At 35.5% G+C, this 16,477-nt stretch overlaps 1 protein-coding gene across 10 annotated transcripts in view; it reads right to left on the bottom strand.

Annotated features, from left to right (window-relative positions):
• Positions 1-16,337, bottom strand: part of PRPF40A (pre-mRNA processing factor 40 homolog A) — a 58,580-nt gene extending 42,243 nt beyond the window's left edge. For 5 of the 10 annotated variants that reach the window (XM_010802061.3, XM_003585746.6, XM_010802064.3 and 2 more), the window contains exons 1-4: positions 16,106-16,337; positions 14,862-14,993; positions 2,301-2,381; positions 1,017-1,047 (exon numbers count right to left, since the gene is read on the bottom strand). In XM_010802061.3, the coding sequence (XP_010800363.2) occupies positions 1,017-1,047; positions 2,301-2,381; positions 14,862-14,993; positions 16,106-16,315 (454 nt within the window). In that variant the 5' untranslated portion in view covers positions 16,316-16,337. Of the gene's footprint in view, positions 1-1,016; positions 1,048-2,300; positions 2,382-13,438; positions 13,519-14,861; positions 14,994-16,105 lie in introns of those variants that run through there. The other 5 variants (XM_010802062.4, XM_002685353.7, XM_010802067.4 and 2 more) reach the window with 2 other exon arrangements.
• Positions 16,338-16,477: the final 140 nt, after the last annotated feature.

Genomic DNA, 16,477 nt, shown 5'->3' with positions numbered 1-16,477 from the left:
CCCACATACTGCATTTTAACATGTTTCAACTGATAATGTTCAAAAGAAAAAATGTTTTGGCAGAATCATGGGACAAAGTACACCATCTAGAATACATGGAACATTACTTGTGTATAACTGAAGCATTATTATTATACATTAAAGTCATACTATTTATAACACTCATAGGTAACCTGCTGGAAAAAAATATGCATTATCATAGGACTTACAAACTACACAGACCAAGCAGGTACCAAAAAAATGACTGAAGTAGTCCAGAAGGCTGAGAGTGCATGCTTGATATCTGAAGTATGTAGTCCCTATCCCATTCCACAAGGTTTGCTGAATACAAATATGGACTCAACCAGAATTTTTTTGGAGAAGGCAATGGCACTCCACTCCAGTACTCTTGCCTGGAGAATCACATGGACGGAGGAGCCTGGTAGGCTGCAGTCCATGGGGTCGCTAAGAGTCAGACATGGCTGAGCGACTTCATTTTCACTTTTTACTTTCATGCATTGGAGAAGGAAATGGCACCCCACTCCAGTGTTCTTGCCTGGAGAATCCCAGGGATGGGGGAGCCTGGTGGGCTTCTGTCTATGGGGTCACACAGAGTCGGACACGACTGAAGCAACTTAGCAGTAGCAGCAGAATTTTTTACTCAAATTTGAGTATCTACTGTACTGAGGACCACTGTAAATATTAAAAGTACAGATCATCCAACTTTAAAATAAATTCAATCTTTGTGTAAAATGATAAATTCAACTTTATATAAGCCTGCAGATTTTAATGTTAGCAACTAATTAAAAAATTAAAAACATTGTATGGGCCAAAGTATATCCTGTAGACCAAATCTGGTCCCAGAACCCCATACCTAAAATTACGACAATTTCTTATGGATTTAATTATGAACGCTATACAAAAAAAAAAAAGGGAGCTGATTATAATGCCCAAGAGACATTGTTTTAGTCCTCATTCAAGGACAGTTGTGACTGTCTATATTAAGTCTAGTATATCACCATAAATGGTATACATACCTGCTGCTACATCCATATTATTTACTCCTGGCTATAAGAAGAAAAAGTGAAGTTAGTAACATTTACTTTGCACAAACTGTATTTTATACACAATCCTCATAAAGCATAGTCAATCAACCCCTTCTCTGTATTAATTCTCTAGTTACTGACTCAAAAATTTTGGTTAAGTTTTAGTGATCTTGGTTCCCTAAGCTTGCTATAAATTGTTAAAAACAAAACAGTAACCTGCAGCTACTGAAGCACTTTAAATGTTTTATTTATATGATCATCAATTATATAAAAGATCCACAATTCTAAGATCCAAAAAGCTGAAAACCTTTTAAGTTTGGCATCAAAACTCATTACAGTGGCCAAAGCTATCCTGAGTAATAGGAATTCTTTAGTCTTATTTATTCCACATCAGAATAAACATCGCTATGTTCTGATTTAGAAATATGTGTTAGAAATTAAAGGGCACTGGCCAAGACCCTGTGGGCAATTTATACATAATTATTACATACTATATGCAGTGTACTACAATATTAAAAACAAACTTTGAAATGTATCTGCCCCTAGGGGTTTTGGAGAAGTCACTGCAAATTTACTATCCCAGTGGAGTATGCCACATCTGTTCATTAAAACTAACCAATAAATAAGTCACACTAATTTTAATATCATAATGATTTCTATATTGCTATACTATCTAATACTGTCTAATAGGGTGATAAAATTATTCAAGAATTTTCTAAGTAATGTGCCATAGCTGAAGTCTCATGAATTGTGGATTTCAAATGAAATCTGATTTCTAAATTTAGGATCCAGTATTAAATCACATCACATCAACTTTTAATCAGCACTCAGTAAAGCATATGCCTACTGTTTAAGATTAGACTGCTACTAGAGCAATTAAATCGGAGAAGGCGATGGCACCCTACTCCAGTACTCTTGCCTGGAAAATCCCATGGACGGAGGAGCCTGATGGGCTGCCGTCTATGGGGTCACACAGAGTTGGACACGACTGAAGCGACTTAGCAGCAGCAGCAGAGCAATTAATTGCTTCTAGCTAACAAATCATGCTTTTCAGAATTCTAGACTTGCTTAATGTATTATAACTAAGGATGTATATCTATTATAAATATAGGAAAAATGTAAATGCCTGGAATCTAAAAACTTAGAGTCCTTTTAATTCCCATCTTATTGTACTCGGGAGGCGTTTAAATGACTAACATGAATGCCTACAAAATATATCTGCTGTTTCAAAAAGAAATCAAAACATCACACAAAAAGTTATTTTGACAAGATTACCGGTAAGGCAGGCTGCATGGAAGCCTGAGACATATGAGACATCATCATTCCAGGCATTACTGAAGACATCATTCCAGGCATCTAGAACAAAAGTAAAAAACGATTACTATGTAAGACCCAAGCACCTAGTAAGATTTTAAGAATCTATCTGGTTATTAAAGCAACTGTGTACAATTTAAGATTAAAACCCAATGAATACTATACTGTATGAATAGCATGCTTAGTAAGTGCTTGTTGAATGAATGAAGTTATTTTATTAACAATCTATTTATGTGTGTGTCATCATAATTAACAAGTACATATAAAAGTTTAGATTATGTGTTACTTGTAACCTAAAATTTAAGAATATTAATTTCCTTTTAACTCAAAATCAACGTTTTTCACCCTTCTTTGGAGCAAGGCAAAATTTTTTTTCAGTGTTTTGCACCTTTGTTTTTTAATATCTGTATTAAATAATTTTCATATTCATCTGGTCTTTTAAAAATCTCTAAGTGAAAGGTGCTTATAACTCACTGACTTTAAACAAATACATAAGTAATAGACTTTTCAAACTCAAATCTATAAAGAAAAACTTAAAGCACATATACACATGCATATCTGAAGAAAGAATTAGCTTGGTGGCTTAATCTCATCTACCAATGATTGTCATCCAAACCTATGAATGAATCTTCACTACTAACTATGAATAAAAATCACAAAAATTGACACAAATTTCCAAAGGATTTGTCACATATTTAGTACAATCTCACACCATAATTTTAATATGAACAAATGTAAGGAAAACATGAAGAGAGATAAAATTATATAAAACAATCACAGGTACTGGAACAAGGTAACCACTTATTCAGCAGTTTCAAATTAAATGAACAATCTAAAAAATAGGAAAAACAAAAAAGAAGAATATTGGTCAACAGGAACATATAAAGCCTACTGAAAGTAGAGGAGAATACTCAAACATTGATGTTTATTACTTGTGAAAGTCAGTCAACTAATGATGCAAAACCAGGCTAAGTATCATTAAAATGAAGTTGCATGGTATTTATGGATGAAAAAATTTAACAGAAAAGGCCTTTTTAGTCCTCAAAACATTCAATAAATTGTTTAAACATCACTAAACAAGAACTTGACAGAAAGCATGTGCCTAATGTTTTCTTTTTTTAAAGTACAGAATTTCAAAACAAATTATTGACGAGCCTCTACAACCCCATGACTAACAGAACTAGGTTTTTTCTCCTTCCTTCAACAGATACACCCTCACAATTAATTCTGCTTTAGGCTAACAGCAAAGTATGTTTGAATTCTTAAAGAATTAAGTAACAAATTATGAGGGGAAGCACAGCGGACAACAGAGAGAAATGGCCTGCTATTAAAATGGTCTGTATATAAAATCAAAAGCTAGTAACACATCCCCAAAGTAGGATTCTAAGCCAAACAGAGAAACTGAAGTTTAAAAACTTAAGAGAAAAATGAACCAAAGTCTTTTCTCATAAGAATTAAAGACACTGAAGGGAAAAGATAAATTGGGAATATGAGATTAACAGATGCACACTACCATATATAAAATGAACCGCAAGGACTTACTGTACTGTCCAGAGAACTATATTCAACATCTTGTAATAAACTATAATGAAAAAGAATTAAAAAAAGAATATACATATATACATATAACCAAATCACTGCACTGTACGCCTGAAACTAATACAGTATCGTAAATCAACTAGACTTCAATTAAAAGAAAAATAAATTCCACATTAAGCAAATATCAAAATTGTAGCTACAAAGACTTTTGTGGCAACATGTAAAACGCTTACAACTCCATGTTAAGAGGAAAAAGTCATAATCAAAACAGTGTATAAACTAGGATTAAAATTTTCAAACACAGATGTACATACCATAAAATCTGGAATAAAATTTACCAGAAATGATAATACGGGTTATTTCTCATTCTACTTTTCAAACCTTCTGGAATGATGTCTTTAAAATTAAACAACCAAACTGAAAGAATTCTGTCCTAATTTTACTTCTTAAAAAAGGATTGAAGACATTTTAAAAGTGGGATAAAATCTCCATCATGCAATAGTGTATTTCCACATGACAGCAGTACAAACAACTATACAAATAAATTTAATTGCAAACTGAAATACTCTACTTCATTAAGACACCGTGATCAAAGCCCATCTTAAAACAAAGCACAAAAGGGCTTACATATAACAAAAGTTTTACTAGAGACCAGGTCAATGAGATAGCAAACAATATCTGAAGAGAAATTTGACAGAGTTCTCTCAATTGTTCTTCTTCCCACACTTCAGATTTTAAAACATCTCAAAAATTTGCCTTTATAGATTAGTAGTCGTGCTACTGGTTACATGATGAAATTTAATGTCAAATAAAAAGTTAAATTCTCCCTCTGAATCTCTGTACATTAACAAACACTGGTAAGATTCTTAAATTATGTACAACTGAGTATCAGGCAAGAACACTGGACTGGGTTGCCATTTCCTTCTCTAGGGAATCTTCCCCAACTCTGGCATCCAACTTGCATCTCTCTTGCATTGGCAGGTGGGTTCTTTATCACTAGAACCACCTGAGAAGCCCTCTAAAAGTAAACAGATCATTAATTTAACTCTAAAGCTAAACTGTGATGTTATTAACTTGAAACCAAGGGACAAAAATATAAATAAGCAAAGTACTGTTTCACATGAAAAACTATTACAATAATCTGATAAAATTAAGAGCTCCTCCAGAGACTTGCACATCATAGAAAAGCTTGTTTCTCGAAGTCTGAAAAATCTATTTTGTGGAACTACTATGATTTCTACTTTGCATTAATTCTAAGATACACCTACTATGGAGATGCATGTGTCAACCTGACTGAAGCTGAATTCTTTTGGAGGATTTGTGTTGACTGACGCCATTCATTTGGCAGCATCATCAATCTGAGATCATTAAATTTTTCTAAGTTACTTATTTGTTTTAACACCACAATGGTAATGGGAATCTAGGCTGCAAGCTTATGACAGAACTGGCTTGTGGTTTAAATCCTCAGAAGTGACTTTTTGCCTTTCCCTTTGCCCAATTAGCAAAGTCGAGACATTTGAGTTGCTTTCCTGTTCCTTTTTACACAGCAGATTACCTCTTGCTTCACAGGCAGGGAACAGCCCTCTGGCATCCTAACTTTATCCACAGACTTCTCATTTAAGTTTGTTTTTTCTCACTCAAGGCATGTAATATTCTGTTGGCCAAAGAGTTTGGATTTTTCCAAAAATCCAAACAAACTCTGGCCAACACAATATAATGGAATTTCTCATCAATAATGAGATCTTAAGTTCAACGAAGACAGGATGTTCATTCAAAATGGTTAAGGGGAACAATTCTTGCACAGTTGCTGCAATAATGCCACAACAAATTCCATAAGCCAGATCCTCTTAAAGCTTCAAAGTGGTAGCTTACACTAAGCTTCCTGAGAAGCACACTATAAAATTACAAATGACCCTGTAGAGCTTCACAAATTTCTACTTAAGCTACTTTAGCAAATATACTAAGTGCTATAATTAAGAATTTTTAGTTGTTAGGAGACAAAGACAGAATGAGAAGGGTGAAAGGCATACGTGAGATATAAACTAAATTGCCTAAAATATTAAGCATCTAAATATAATGGACACTTTGGCACCTTAAAAAAAATAACTCATACACAACTTGATATGCTTTTTCAAAGTAGGCAATGATTTGTGTCATGTTTGTTTCTATTTTTTTAATGATAAAAGTTAAATCAAGAAAATCTCTTGAAAATTCTCAGAAGAATCATCCATTTGCAGAAAATTAAAAAATGAGTAAAAACTAGGAAGCACCACACAATCCACTCAGTCATTCTTAGTATCCTAGTTTAGAAAATTTCTCATGTTAGACAAAAACAAGCATGATTCATTGATCACTCTAGATACTTTAATTTTTAAAAAATTTCAGTAATAAAAGCAATCCTGTTAATGCTATAGCAAATTAGTTACACAAATGTAAATTAGCCCAATTTTATTATGATACGAAAACATAAGTGCACATCTTCATGTTGGCACCTCAGATTTTCTTTTCTTCATAATTATTTCCTGAAGTTTCTCCTGTTGGAAAGAAATCACACAACCTAACTTATTTTTTGTCTAAATATTAACTCTTGGATTTGGTTGACTTTTAAAAAACCACTCTTGCTCCCCTTGTAGCAGGAAACTGATAGTTTGAGTCTCGCCTTTATACTTGGTTCCTTTTAAATGTGCTAAAGTTAATTCTACAACACACTCTACAGAGCCTAGTAAGTATAGTATTTAAAGACAACTATTTCCTACACTACTAACTTCAGTTCAGTTCAGTCGCTCAGTCGTGTCCGACTCTTTGCGACCCCATCAATCGCAGCATGCCAGGCTTCCCTGTCCATCACCAACTCCCAGAGTTCACTCAAACTCACGTCCATCAAGTCAGTGATGCCATCCAGCCATCTCATCCTCTGTTGTCCCCTTCTCCTCCTGCCCCCAGTCCCTCCCAGCAGCAGAGTCTTTTCCAGTGAGTCAACTCTTCGCATGAGGTGGCCAAAGTACTGGAGCTTCAGCTTTAGCATCATTCCCTCCAAAAAACACCCAGGGCTGATCTCTTTACCACTAACTTACCTTACATACAAATATATGAATGCAAAATATTAAGTTGTGAATAAATGTGAAAACTACATCTTTGAATGTAACTAAATGTTCATTCAATTGGAAATAAATAGAAATACCTGTTTAAAGCATATTCTTAACAACCCAAAATAAGTGGCTGCATTCTGGGACAATCATTTACTTCCTCTTCATCTACAGTTATACATAAACTCCAGACATCTGTCACTTTCTGATATAACATTTAAACAAAAAAATAGACAATAATTGCAAAACCGCTTCCACATGGAGTAAAATCTTCCATTTAATAAGTCAACTTCCAGTAGTCATTATTAGTTTGCTAAATTCTTTTAACCTGGAGACTTTAGAATCACTGAAGTAAAACACTATTCCTTCGAATTCTAAGGTGTAATGTAATGGCATAATCTCAAACAGCAATACAAGGAAGCAGCCTAGTACAGCTATTAAGTATACTCTGGAATCAGACTGCCAGAATTCCTACCCCAGTTGTGTAGCCCTGGGCAACTTTCCTTAAACCTCGATTTCTTCACCCACAATATGAAGAAAAATAGTACTCGTCTGATAGGATTGTTGTAGGAATTAAAGGGAATAATACATGAATACACACAGGCACTTAAAGCAGCACTCAATAAATGAAAGCTGTTTTATTACAACTGCTCTCCAACTCATAAAGTATCCCTCATGTTGCCCCTTCTTTATTCCCTAGCTATCTGTTAGATAGGACCTTCAGTTCTTTAAAGACATCTAGTAATACTGTAAAACCATCACTTTCAGTAGGAATCAAAACAAGTAACAAGAAGTCAATCCTAGATTAAGGATCACATTTAGTGCTGGCTCCTCAGTGTCACTTTACAAGTCACTCAGCTCTCTAATCCTTATTATTCCTCTCTAAAATTGGACATTCATCTAGCCAATCCACTTTTTAGTCTGGTTGGATCAAATTCAATAGGGCATATAAATCAGTTATATACAAACATGGTGATAAAAATTATGATTTTAACACAGATTAGGTATCAGTTCTACTCACTGAAACCTTACAAAACTATACGAAAAAAGGGCAAGTAAGGATTTTAAAATATTTAGTCCACTGTCTCTGGTTAAACCCCAAACTTCTTATATGAAGGTACGGAAAATATACACGACACAAAAACTTAAAAAGGACCTGAATAAAAATGAACTTTTAGTTTTGTTTTTTTTTTTTTGAACTTTTAGTTTTTAAAAAGCTCTAAACATACTGGGGACACACACACAAATTGTGGTGTTTCATGTCACACACAATTAAAAGATTCTATAAAACTTACTCTAGAAAGTCAACTAAGCCTCTTTCTGGATTCAAGTCCTCTAGGACACAAGCAAAGAGGGACATAAGACTACTACTACTCCAAATGCTTTAAACTAGATTTAATATTGCATCTAGCTAAATCTTTATATTTGTTTACATGAAACTTAATTACACAGATATAGCAGAGACTCCAAACACTTGTAGTAGACAACTTTATGATTAGTCCTTACATCTGCAAAAGAAACAGTAACTGTCCGTTTTATTTAACAAAAATATGATAAAAAATATGCAATAATCTTAAAACTACTAAAAAATCATCTTTCTGAGAATTAACAACTTTCTTGATACCTGAGGACCAAATAAAGTATACCAAGCCCATGTTTTCAAACATAAACTTAATGCTCATTCGTTAATTAAAATTTAGAAAGTCTTAGCCCAAACAGATTTAGGAGCGAATTATGAAAATTGTTTTAAAAATAAATCTAAGATAACTGAGATGAAAATTTTGTTAAAAAAAAAAAAAATCCTAAGATAAAGCAAACTACATACATTTCAACTCAGTTCTCACTTGCTGGCATGTTTAGTCCTTGTGCAGTGGATTATTAAAAAAGAAGCTGATTTTCTTTCAAGCCCGACATGCAAAATATCACGTATTTAGTGATCACTAACTACAACGAACCTTTTTTAATAAGCAGAAGAAACATGATTACTTGACTAGGGAGAAAAAAGCAAATAAAAAAGTCATCTTCAATAAATATCCAGATATCTACAACTATCATGACAATCCAATCAGCATTTGAAAGATGAGAAAACCCAGTTTGGCCAGGCATCTGAGTAATTCCTTAAGTTCCCTGAGTGCAGGGTACACATACAGCATTCGTCTTTGTCCTGATCCATAGTCAAGAAGAGGCTTAGTGTCTCTGACAATGGAAACATGAAGGTATGGATACAGGAAATAAGAATGCAAGACCAACGACAACTTTATGAGACATTGTATATCCACAGATTCCTACTTATAAACCTTTACAACTTAGGCCAATTATTTCTACAAAAACTCTAGTATACTAGTACATAGCTGTGTGTACATATATATGTGCCAAATCTGTACTATCTACTGATATACTACTTCATAATGACCAGAAGTAATGCCATCAAAATTTCTAATAAATCCAATTAAAACCCAACAAGTTAGCCTGTTGCAATCTGTTCTTTCCTTTTTCCTTTATTTTGGATCGTGCCTTGTAATGGTATGCAGGATCTCAGTTCCTCCACCAGGGGTGGAACCTGTACCCCTACCCCTGCAGTGAAAGCACGCACTAACTATACTGGACCACCAGGGAAGTCCTTTTATTCACTTTCCTTTTTGATCCCACCATTAATGAATACATTTGTTGCATTTTACAAGCTGTTACATTTATGTGTGTTACTACTTACTAATTTCAATGTTGCCCTGGGCTTCCTTGGGAGCTTAGAGGGTAAAGATTCCACCTGCAACGCAGGAGACCTGGGTTCAATCCCTGGGTTGGGAAGATACCCTGGAGAAGGGAATGGTAATCCACTCCAGTATTCTTGCCTGGAGAACTCCAAGGACAGAGCAGCCTGGCAGGCTACAGTCAGTCCATGGGGTCGCAGAGATTCAGGAACGACTGAGGGACTAACACACACACATACGTTTATGTGTGTTAATATGCCCTTTTCTCCTAAAAAGCAAACTAAATGGGTAAGTGTTCCCAACCTACCATTTCTCACAAAATGTTAAATTTCAGGCAATGTTAATTCTATGCAATGTGATAGACAAAGCAAAATAAACAGACAAAGGGGGCAGTAATGGAAACTGCAGAAGTGGGGGAGGGAAAGATGGCCAAATAAAACTGAACACACTAGGTAAAAAGTTTTAAAAGGCTTCAGCAAAACTTGACATCTTTAGAAAATACTGCACCCTGTGAATCTCAGAGGGGCAAAGGGGTACAGTTCATTCTTTCAAAATGACATAGTCTCCTTAACATCTCTCCAAGTAATCCTTAGAAATACTACTCTAGCTGAAGTTTTTGAATGAATTCAGACTTAAATAAGTTGCTATGTAAAAACAATGGAACTAAAACCTATCAAAATCTCACTGTATTCATAGGCCTAAAGTTATACCAACATGTTAGGTATGGGTCAATCTATTTTTTAAAATGTACTCACCTGGGTAATATAAATGCATAAAGAAAGTTACCCAGATTCAACAGTCTGTAAGTAGACAACCTAAAAAAAAAAATCTCTTTGTCACTGGCTAATGTCCAATTACACAGGAAGGACTTTGTGAACACCCCAAAATAACAATAACTTAAAAGCAACAACAAATCAACTTATAACGTTAGTCATAGTCAGATCAATCTAAGATACCAATATACTGGATTTTTCTGGAAGGCCTATATTTCAAATCATTTCTCCCTAGGGTATGGAAAAATATGTGGTAAAACTTAAAGAGATGATCACCAATGAAGTCATACAGACAGAAATACACTTGCCTGTAATTTAAAGTAAATGGAAGTAACTTCTTTAATTTTATTCACCAAACAAAAATTACTTATGTATTGCATCTTATTGATCTTTCATTTTTGTCAAATGAAAAATCAACAGTAAAGGCAGACTCTAAAAATAAGTGGTAACAATGTAAAGTCATAAGTAACTACTGAAAACAGTTACATGTAACTGACTAATCTACAGGCTTACATTGTAGGAAAGAGTATCTGTGTTTGCTTCATTCATTCAACAAGTAATTTACTGAGCACCCATGATGTGCCAAGAACTGTGCTCAGCACTATAGACTTCTTAAAAGTTCAGATCACAGCCTCTGCCCTCTAAGAGCTTACAATCTATTACTCATTGAAAAGACAAAGCAAGTAAAACCATAATAAAACAAGGTTAGAATAAGTGAAATAGTAAGAGTTATGGGAAGATTACATAGGATTTTATTTTGATAATCTGAAGGGGAGATGTATGCTGGGCAAATTTATTGCTGAGGACCTCTTGGAGAAGGCAGGACTTGAAATGGGAGAATTTAGGTAAATAAAGTAAAGTTCACAATGGTAATGAGCTGGGGGCAGGAGAGCAAGAAAAACACAAGCTTAGTCGTGAAATAATATAATCAAAATACCATGAGAAGACCAGTCCAAATTCATATTAGGGAATGCAAAGGCATGCAGCTCAGAATCATGCTTTGAATTATACAACAGGAGATCACTGAAAGTTAAGTTGTGGAAAGTAGATGTTAAGCTATAGGCACAGGAAAACAATGAAAGTTCTAGGGCAAGAAAATAACTCACTGAAATCTAAAAAGTTTTTGAGGGGACAAGCTTGAAGCAAGAAAACTAGCTAAAAAGTTATAATGATATCCAAGGCATGATGCAGCTCAGATAACAACAGGAATAGAAATAAGGTCTATAAAAACCTGCCTTATTCAATACGAGAACAAGAAAACGAACTTAAAGAGGAATTATTCATTTATCAATTTAACGAACAAAAGCAAAAAGAAAAAATACGGAATAACTAGAATTAGGGAGGCATTACTAAAAGAATTTCTTATATATCAACCCATAAAATTTTATATGTATCATCTATCCTTATCAAAATTGAATCATAGGCTGTTAGAGCTGAAAGGGACCTTAATTCTTTTACTCTCATCTTCTCATTAAAAGAAGAGAAAAATTAAGAATTAAAGAAAGGGGAAAAAAGATAGGGAAGACGACTCTCTTGGGCTTAAGTGAAGACAAAATCACCTGTATAAGGACAGTTTATGTTGTAGAAAAGACAACAGAAGACTAAGATGTGAAAATATTTTAAAGCAAAACATTATTTACAATACACATGGAGAAAGAAGACAGCTTCATACATATCTTAATACAATCTCTTACTGGAAATAACATTTATACAACTTGTAAGGTCCCTTCCAACTGTAAGATCCTATAATTCTACAGAAGTAGAAGCAAAACTTTCCCATCTGAAGCTACTGTACAATGAGAAAGGTAAGTTTAACTTACAGGATAAACTTCAAAGAGTATTATTAAGCCCTATTTGATAATTTCCAAATGCTTATTACTACTAACAGATTAAGTCTGAATTCTAAAAAGGGCATTCTAGGTTATCTTCTGAATTAAAACAAATAAAAACATAACTACTCCTTTAATCAAAATCATTTGCTCTAATTTCAAAAAATACAAACTCTGACTAATGTAGACTGTTAAGTTCAGTCTGCATATTATTTTACAAACAAGTTTTTAAAATTTCATGTCACGTTCAATAGCATTCCAAATACCACAATCATTTAGCAAGTAAGACTGCCACCAATTATAGTCCTCAGCTGGCCCCAGAATGAGATCTTAATGTGAACTAGACAATATACATGAAGGTTCCATAACCTTCAGTTGCAAAGTCTAAAGAATCTGTGAATTAACTTTTTAAAATTAGATGGCAGAACCCTACCAACTTTGTGTCACTGCAGTCAACTATATAGGCACCCTGCTTCTCATTATCTTCTGACCACTTACTGCGCACTAACACTTCTGAGGTTGGGTAGAAAGAAGACATGATGCTGAAAGAAAGATCAAGTTTGAGAATTATCAATTTATTTTAATGTAGCTTTTTATAGGGCTTTAAATTAGATTCCTGGATACATGGTTATATTATTCATACCCTCTCAGTCTGCTATAACACCTAAAAAAAGCATCTGTTTTACCAAGATTTGGGCTCCATATTTGTTAGATACTAAAAGGGAAAAAAGGGAATAATCTAATTTAAGGGGGGGAAAAAAAAGAGATTCTCTTGATTTCCTCAAAGCTGGACTCTTAAGTCATTCAATTATTATCTTAAAAGGAGCCAACAGAGACAGACTTTTACACAGCTAAATAGTCAGGGTAAGCTTAAAGGGCATATCCTGGGCTAGGAAAAATGTAGAAAAAACCACAAGGTAAAAGTATCTGAATGAACGTGTACCAAGTAGCAAATAACCTTACTAGGAAAATGGTCACTATAAAGTAAAGAGAAAGGGCCGTAAAGCAAACTGTGACCAGCTTATGTCAATGAGATACATGAATACTTAAAAAATAAAATCATATCTGCATGTTACTTGAAATGACTAGCTGGTATCTTGGTTTTGGTAGTGCAATAGCACCAATACAGCAAGGGTAAGCAGGTCAATCCCTTGCAAAACTTACCTTGATTGGCCCAATGGAAACAGAAGGCCCCAGAAAAGAGAGAAGCATCTGGCAGTAGCAAATTGTTTTATTTTATCTTTCTGTGGAAAGAAACTAATTTTAAATAAGAACCAGAGCATTTAAAGAGTAAATATTTTTTTAAAGCTCATTATCTAGTTAGAGCAGCTCTACTAAGAAAACAAGAAGAGCTCCTTGCTGTTTAGAGATGGAATGAAACAGAAGAGGAATCAGAGTTGTTTCTCCATCACCTAGGGAGTTTTAAAACTTGTGTTTTAAAAGTAACAAATAGTTCTTTTATTTAAAGAACTCCTATAAGTAGAATCCTTTTGGGCCTGGTGCCTTTTATAACAAAATTAAGGGCTATATTCCAAATAAAAAAGAGGATAAAACCACTTGACATTAAGTCCTTCTACTCTTGAGTTAAAAAAATAAAAAGACACAGAATGAGCTCCTTTCTCCACTGCAATTTCACCAATTTAACTCAAACCATCAAGGTTTAAATGATTATCAAAGCAAATGATGCCCCCAACTGGCAGAAAGCTCATACCTAATTGACTGGCTTTCCAAATATTGTTAGCCTAAACAGTTGATGATTTATCTAGATACTAAATGGAAAGAACCCAGCCACCAAAGGATATGTGTATTACAGAACCTAACAGGGGGCATAAAATTATTTACGGTAACCAAACCTGTTACCTTTCTTCACTGTTTTTCTAGGAATTCAGTTTACTGAATTCATTGAGTCAGCATTAAAACCTTTTGGTCCAAATCACTCCCACAAAATGTCTGTTTACAATTTATGCTGGAGATGGAAGGGATAGCTAGCTCAAAACCAGGAGTGCAGAAGCCATAAGCATTTAAGAAAACAAAAAAACAAACTAGTGTAAGTGGAAAATAATCTACCTATTTGGCACCATCCTATGAAGAACCAAATCAGAGTACAATCTTCCCACATCCACCCCCACCACACACATCCACACACGACAGGAAGCTATTTCAGAAATAAAATTCATTCCAAGTCAAAGGCCTAAACAATTGCTGTTTTCAGAGTCTATGCATGTACAACGTCCACCGACATAAATTGTATTGACATAGCAAATTACTTCAGTTGACATTCTTGGGGGGAGTAAAGCCATTAAACTCAAAAGCTTAGCTATACATTGCTACTTTTAAATTAAAAATATAAAATACAAACAACTCAGCTTTGTTACTGCAGAAAACAAACCTCTTATACAGAAGACTTTTCAATACAATCAAAATTTGGTTAGTGTTGTGATTATTCAACATTTCACTTACTTAAAACATTATTTTGACATAAAATGAAACAAACAGCTGCAAGTATTGACCCAGATTTTTAAATTCTTTGACATAAGAATACCACAGGCAAAAGTAAACAAATAAATACAAAACAAAACATTCTTACTTGTCCCATTGGTGGTCCTCCCATTGGGGGCATCATTTGTGGCATCATTCCATGAGGTACAGGAGGCATATTCGCTCTCTGACCCATAGGATGCATTCCCATTGGGGCATAATGCATGCCAGGATGCCCCATCTGAAAAAGAGGGACAATTTAAAAATTTGCCAAGTTTCAATAAATGCTTCTCAAAAATTTGATTCCTACAAATCAGTTTTGTGCATGACATAATATTTGGCTAATGTTCGACTCAATTACTTATACTTTCTTCTCTTAAATAAAAGAATTACACCAGTGTTTATAAGCTTGAACTTGACTAAATTTCAGAAAATGGAAAAATTAAAATCAGTACCGGACACCTAATTCATAGTTTTTTTAAAGAGCATGCTGATTTAATCAATTGCCAGTTGGCTTGCTAAACTGGGAGGAAATGCATGTGAAGGCCAGCTTAACTGTTACGGTGAAAACCACAACTTTGTCCTACTTCACAGATATAAGATAGCCAACTATGTTTATTTTATAACGTCACATTATCAAGTTCATTTCTAAGCTGATTTTAAGCTTTAGAACGCTGAAAATTTACCCAATTAACTGAGATGAGGGCTGGTCTTATAAAAGACAGCGTCGGTACCCGGGGACATTTCACTCCTAACAAATATATTATTTCCTAATAGAATCTCTAACACAGCTAAAATAACTTATGCAAAAAAATACCCCCCCCCCAAAGACTAAGCTCTGTTATTTACGAACACTAAACGTAAACAACTAATTTAGGCACCTTAATGCGCTTTTTATAAGACAACTCCTTTCTTTACGTGTCCATTGTTCCAGGTCGTAAAACCAGGTAGTTATCTGCTGACAATTCTCCCAGCGATCCCCCCGCTGCGAACACCACTACTATTAGTTAAGATTCTGGCAGACTCTGTTAACAAAGTCTACGGAAAAAGTCTCCGTCTCCGCCTCCCCCTCCCTGCTTAACCCAGCCTACCTCTCCAAAACGCTCACCCCGCCCAGGGCCCAGCACCTCCACCGCGCATCTGCCTAGGCCGAACCTACTGAAAACTTCCAGGGTCCCACTTCCTTTCCTTTGTGCATCCCCGCTCTCCATTTCTCTCCCTCGGAACAAATCCCAGCATCTCGAGCTCTTCCTTCGTCCACTCTGATCTTCTTCTCCTTTTGGAGAATGCTTCCTGTCTCTCTGATTCCGTTTTTCATTGTGCCGCTTTCCCCCTGCCCCACCGCTCCCTTACCGAGGGCCGTCTCCTCAGGAAGCCGTCAGCAGAGACCCAAGAGCTGGAGCAGAGGCTTGAGCCGGACAATCTCCGCTCCCCGTCCCCGAGACCCCGCGAGGGAGGATGGTTCTCCATTTCACTCACCATGAGGCCTCCACGCTCGGCTCCCGTCCCCGGCCTCATCGTCGGGCTCAGACTGCTCCGCCGGCGGCCACTGCCGCTACACATACCAACAAAAAGCGATCTGAGTGGCTGGCGCCCACTGGGGCCAAAGGTTAAAGGCTGCCCTGCGCTATGGGGCGGGATCAGCGGGGCCAGTAGGCTGACAGGCTTCCCTGCTGTCCAATCAGACTGCGTTTCCGACTCTCAGCTCTTCGGCGATTCGCCCCC

Source organism: Bos taurus, chromosome 2, assembly GCF_002263795.3.
Source record: "Bos taurus isolate L1 Dominette 01449 registration number 42190680 breed Hereford chromosome 2, ARS-UCD2.0, whole genome shotgun sequence".
Classification (NCBI taxonomy): Eukaryota; Metazoa; Chordata; class Mammalia; order Artiodactyla; family Bovidae; genus Bos; species Bos taurus.
Note: the sequence above shows the minus strand (reverse complement) of the source record. Positions and strands in the feature narration are given on the sequence as shown.